General features: G+C 37.6%; 1 protein-coding gene across 2 annotated transcripts in view; it reads left to right on the forward strand.

Annotated features, from left to right (window-relative positions):
- TMEM87B (transmembrane protein 87B) overlaps nt 1-5,051 on the forward strand; it is a 68,755-nt gene that overhangs the window by 56,182 nt on the left and 7,522 nt on the right. For both annotated transcript variants that reach the window (XM_017856216.1, XM_017856215.1), the window contains exons 16-17: nt 751-824; nt 3,100-3,152. In XM_017856216.1, coding sequence (XP_017711705.1) covers nt 751-824; nt 3,100-3,152 — 127 coding nt within the window. The remainder of the gene's footprint in view (nt 1-750; nt 825-3,099; nt 3,153-5,051) is intronic.

The raw sequence follows: 5,051 nt of genomic DNA on the forward strand, positions 1-5,051 counted from the left end.
TTTTTTTCTTTTTTTTTTTTTAAGACGGAGTCTCGCTCTGTCGCCCAGGGCTGGAGTGCAGTGGCTTGATCTCAGCTCACTGCAAGCTCCGCCTCCCGGGTTTAGGCCATTCTCCTGCTTCAGCCTCCTGAGTAGCTGGGACTACAGGCGCCCGACACCATGCCCAGCTAGTTTCTGTTTTTGTATTTTTTAGTAGAGACGGGGTTTCACCATGTTAGCCAGGATGGTCTCGATCTCCTGACCTCGTGATCCTCCCGTCTCGGCCTCCCAAAGTGCTGGGATTACAGGCTTGAGCCACTGCGCCCAGCAGAAATCTTGTTCTTTCCGATCTTCTTTATGCCATACACGCATTTCAAAATTTGTACATCAGGGATGTAAAGCATACCCAAAGATGTGTTTTGTTCTTGAATATACCATGAATCCTGAAGATTTTTAAATCCATAAACTTTAAAATAATTGCAATTAAGGAAATATGTATGCATGTATACTTGTTTGTTTAAACTCCTCTAAAACTAGGATTCAAACAAGAAACTTGAGAACCTGGTGGTTCTGACAAATAATTTTCAAAAATCTGTGAACTTTTTTCATATATCTTCCCTACATTCCCAAATGGTAAATCCAGCATTCTGCCTAAAGTTTCCATTATTAACCCTCCATTTCTAAAAAGATGTAATTTTTTTATTAGGTTATTAAATTTCTAAAGGAAAATATTTTGTGGTTTTATATATATGTTTATAATGTCTCTCGTAGCCGAAGGAATAAAATTAAGAGCCTCAAAATCAGTTTCCAATGGAACAGCTAAGCCTGCCACTTCTGAGAACTTTGTGAGTATGGTATATATTTAGTACAATCTTAGTCTTCCTTAGTCTTCACTACTGTAGAGAGCTATACGAGTGTCATATTCATCGACTCTCAGAAGAACAGTTTTTACTAAGGTTTTTTTGTTGTTACAAAAATTAGCGTTGCCAGGTAGCAATCCTGGTTGTCTATCACTGAAATACCTTCGTTGTAGATCTCATTTCTTTTTTTTTTTTTTTTTTTTTTGAGACGGAGTCTTGCTCTGTCACCCAGGCTGGAGTGCAGTGGCCAGATCTCAGCTCACTGCAAGCTCCGCCTCCCGGGCTCACACCATTCTCCTGCCTCAGCCTCCCGAGTAGCTGGGACTACAGGCGCCCACCACCTCGCCCGGCTAATTTTTTGTATTTTTAGTAGAGACGGGGTTTCACCGTGTTAGCCAGGATAGATCTCATTTCTTACCTGCTGTTCCTAGGCCAGCAGCATGAGCATCATCTGGGAATTTGTTTGTTTGTTTGTTTGAGATGGAGTCTCGCTCTGTCGCCCAGGCTGGAGTGCAGTGGTGCAATATCGGCTCACTGCAAGCTCCCGGGTTCACACCATTCTCCTGCCTCAGCGTCCCGAGTAGCTGGGACTACAGGCACCCTCCACCACGCCCGGCTCTTTGTGTATTTTTAGTAGAGACGGAGTTTCGCCATGTTAGCCAGGATGGTCTACATCTCCTAACTTGTGATCCGCCCGCTTCAGCCCCCACAAAGTGCGGGGATTACAGGCGTGAGCCACTGTGCCCGGCCCATCTGGGAACTTGTTAGGGATGCAGAGTCTCAGGCCTACCCCAGACGCTCCTGAATTGGAATCTGCTTTTCAAAAAGATTCCATAGGCTGTTCATCTGCACTTTTGAGATGGGAAAGCTTTGTTCCAATAAAAGCTTGTGTTAACTTTTCAGCATATGAAAATGATTTTTGAAGCCATTTTAAATAACATTTGTTATTTGTTGGTAAAGAACTTTATGTGTTACCTACATGGTTACCAAAATTAACAGATTTTATTTGAAGTGGGAAGCTTGAATAAAATTGTAAAACATTGGGCAGAGATGAGCTAAAAAATATTTTCTGCGTGTTATTTATGCATAAGAATGTTTTTGAAGACAGCAATGTAAGATGGAAATGTCTATCATATAGTTTTATACGTTTCTTACAGCTATATGTGCAGTGGTTAATACTATGTAAAAATTTATGTATGCATATATAAGTTCTGACAGGATAGATAATATGTGAAGACTTTTTTATCTGTTAGATTTGGCAATTCGCTAACAGATTAGACAGATGGATAGCTAAACAGGATAGATTAGATAGATAAAATAGATTGGAGGGATGGATAGAAAGGATGGATGGATAGATGGATGGATGGATAGATAGATAGATAGATAGATAGATAGATAGATACATAGATACATAGATACATAGATAGATAGATAGATAAAGATAGACAGATAGCTACCTCAGCCGACCTGCTTTCCTTTTCTTGCCTCCTGTAGGGAGATGAGCATAAATACGAGTGATACAAATAAATAGGCTTTTCTAAAGTTAGAATATTTGAGGTCAGGCACAGTGGCTAATGCCTGTGATCGCAGCACTTTGGGAGGCTGAGGCAGGCAGGTTGCTTGAGCTCAGGAGTTCGAGACCAGCCTGGGCAACATGGTGAAACCCCATCTCTACTAAAAATACAAAAATTAGCCGGGTGTGGTGGCGTGTGCCTGTAGTCCCAGCTACTCAGGAGGCTGAGGCAGGAGAATTGCTTGAACCCGGGAGGCGGAGGTTGCAGTGAGCCGAGATCGCACCACTGCACTCCAGCCTGGGCAACGGAGTCAGGCTCTGTCTCAAAAAAAAAGAGAGAATATTTGTATTATCATTTTTTTTCTTTTATAAACTCATTATATAAGAACTTGAACAAATTAGGAGGCATAATGAGTGTGGCAAAGCAAAAATTCATTATCCTTGGTATTTTCTATCTTACAAATGAACTTTGTGTTTTTACTGTGATTTCTCAGGACAAAAAAAAAATAATACTTCATACATCCAACTAAAACCAAGAAGTATAAAAATCTGAAATCCAATTTTTGCGTGTGTAAGAAAACAGTGGCATAATTTCTGTATGGCATGAGTGCCAACTTAAGACATATGTAGAAACTAAAAGAATATCAGATATCTACATTTAAACACTTAAGTTTTACATATATTCTGTTTTAAAAATTCTGCTGTCAGGTGATATTAAGCAAATGCTAAGTATAAATATTTCTACAGGATGAAGATTTGAAATGGGTAGAAGAAAATATTCCCTCCTCATTCACAGATATGTAAGTATCTTCTCTTACAGTTTGATTCTAAATTTTACACTATAGTTTAAAAGGGATCGTTCTCATCCTTTGTGATGTGCTTTTCGAACCTCATACTTCCATATACTTGGGTAAGCCCCTACCACCAGTCCATGGCCCTTACAGAACTGCAAAGAAAACAAAACCCTGGCTTGTTTCGTTTTTCATTGTACAGCAACCATTTTAAAAGTAGTGGCCTCTAACCAGCTCTAGCTTTTTCTGATGTGCCGTTACCAGGATCATTTCATTTTTTATCTGTTATGGAAAATGTCAAACGTATGTAAACTTTTTTTTTTTTTTTTTTAAGGTAACCACAGTACCATGTATTGTGAGGAAGCTTTTGGAGGAAAAACATGAGTATAGGAATCCCCTCTGGAAACTTTGAGCTCTTCAGGATCCTTTTTATCTATGTCCCGTTTGACACAAGAATTCCAGATAGCTGTTTCCATAGTAATTAATAGAATAGCCAAGTATGATAACATTTTTTTACATATTGATCTTTCCCTTCCAAGCCCCCATCTGGTTTCTGTTTAGATAGTTTCTGTGTAGTATGATATTCCTTTTGCCTGAAGAATTGCCGTTAACGTTTCTTTCTTGTAGTGCAGGTATACTGGTAGTGAATCTGTCAGATTTTTGTTTGTCTGAAAAAGTCTTTGTTTCACCTTTATTGAAGATATTTTTGTGGGAATATAATGCTTTGTTGACCTTTTTTTTCTTTTAACACTTAAAAGATTGGTCACTTGAATGTCTTCTGGCTTTCATAGTTTCAGAAAGATGTCTGCTTCAGTTCTTTGTTCCACCACATGTTATATGGATTTTATTTGTGTGGGTTGAGGTTTTTTTTGGGTGACAAGGGCAGGGAAATTGGCTGTCTTCAGGATTTTCTCTTTATCTTTAGTTTTCATCATTATGAATATGATGATTCGAGGTATGCATGGGCATATATTTTCCTTTCTCTTGGCTGTATACCTAAAGTGGAATTGCTAGATCATATGGTAACTCTATGTTTAACATTTTGAGGAAGTGCCAAGCTGTTTTTCAAAGCAGCTGCATTATTTTACAATCCTATCAGCAATATATGAGAGTCCCAACTTCTCCACATTTTTTGTTAACACTTATTATTGTCCACCTTTTTGATTTTAGCTCTTAGTGACTATGAAGTGATATGTCATTGCACTTATGAGTTACTGGAATTCAAACTGTCTTGTTGGGGAACTAGTGTTATTTAACTATGGAATTCAACCTGCCTTGTTGGGGACTAGTGTTATTTAACTATGGAATTCAAACTGCCTTGTTGGGGACTAGTGTTATTTAAACTGTGGTAACTGAAATTAATGTATAAATAGTCTCTGCAAAGTAAGAACTGCCTATTCATTATGAAACTAACAATACACTGTTATACTTTATTTTAGCAGTCAGAAAAGGAAAATATGGGTGTATATATTCTTTTATATTTACCCATGTGTTTACTATTTTTTCTTTCTTTCCTCTATATATGAGCTAAGACCTTCCTCCTATACGTCTTTCTTTAGTATTTCTTATAGGATAGGTCTGCTGACAACAAATTCTCTCAATTTTATTTATGTGAAAATGTATTTACTTTGCCTTCCCTTTTAAAGGATAGTTTTGCTGGATGTAGAAATGTTGATTGACTTTTGTTTGAGCACTTCCAACATGTCTTTCCAATATCTTCTGGCTTTTGTTGTTTTTGAGGAGAAAGTAGTCATTAATTATATTGTTCTGATGTGTGTGATGTGACATTTGTCTTTTGCTGTTTTTCTGATTTTTCCTTTACATTTGACTTTCTGCAGTGTGATATGCCTAGGTATGGTCTTTTTTTTTTTTTTTTTTTTTTTTTTTTTTTTTTTTTTTTTTTTTTTT

This window comes from Rhinopithecus bieti, unplaced genomic scaffold (genome assembly GCF_001698545.2).
Source record: "Rhinopithecus bieti isolate Rb0 unplaced genomic scaffold, ASM169854v2 scaffold_42219, whole genome shotgun sequence".
NCBI lineage: Eukaryota > Metazoa > Chordata > Mammalia > Primates > Cercopithecidae > Rhinopithecus > Rhinopithecus bieti.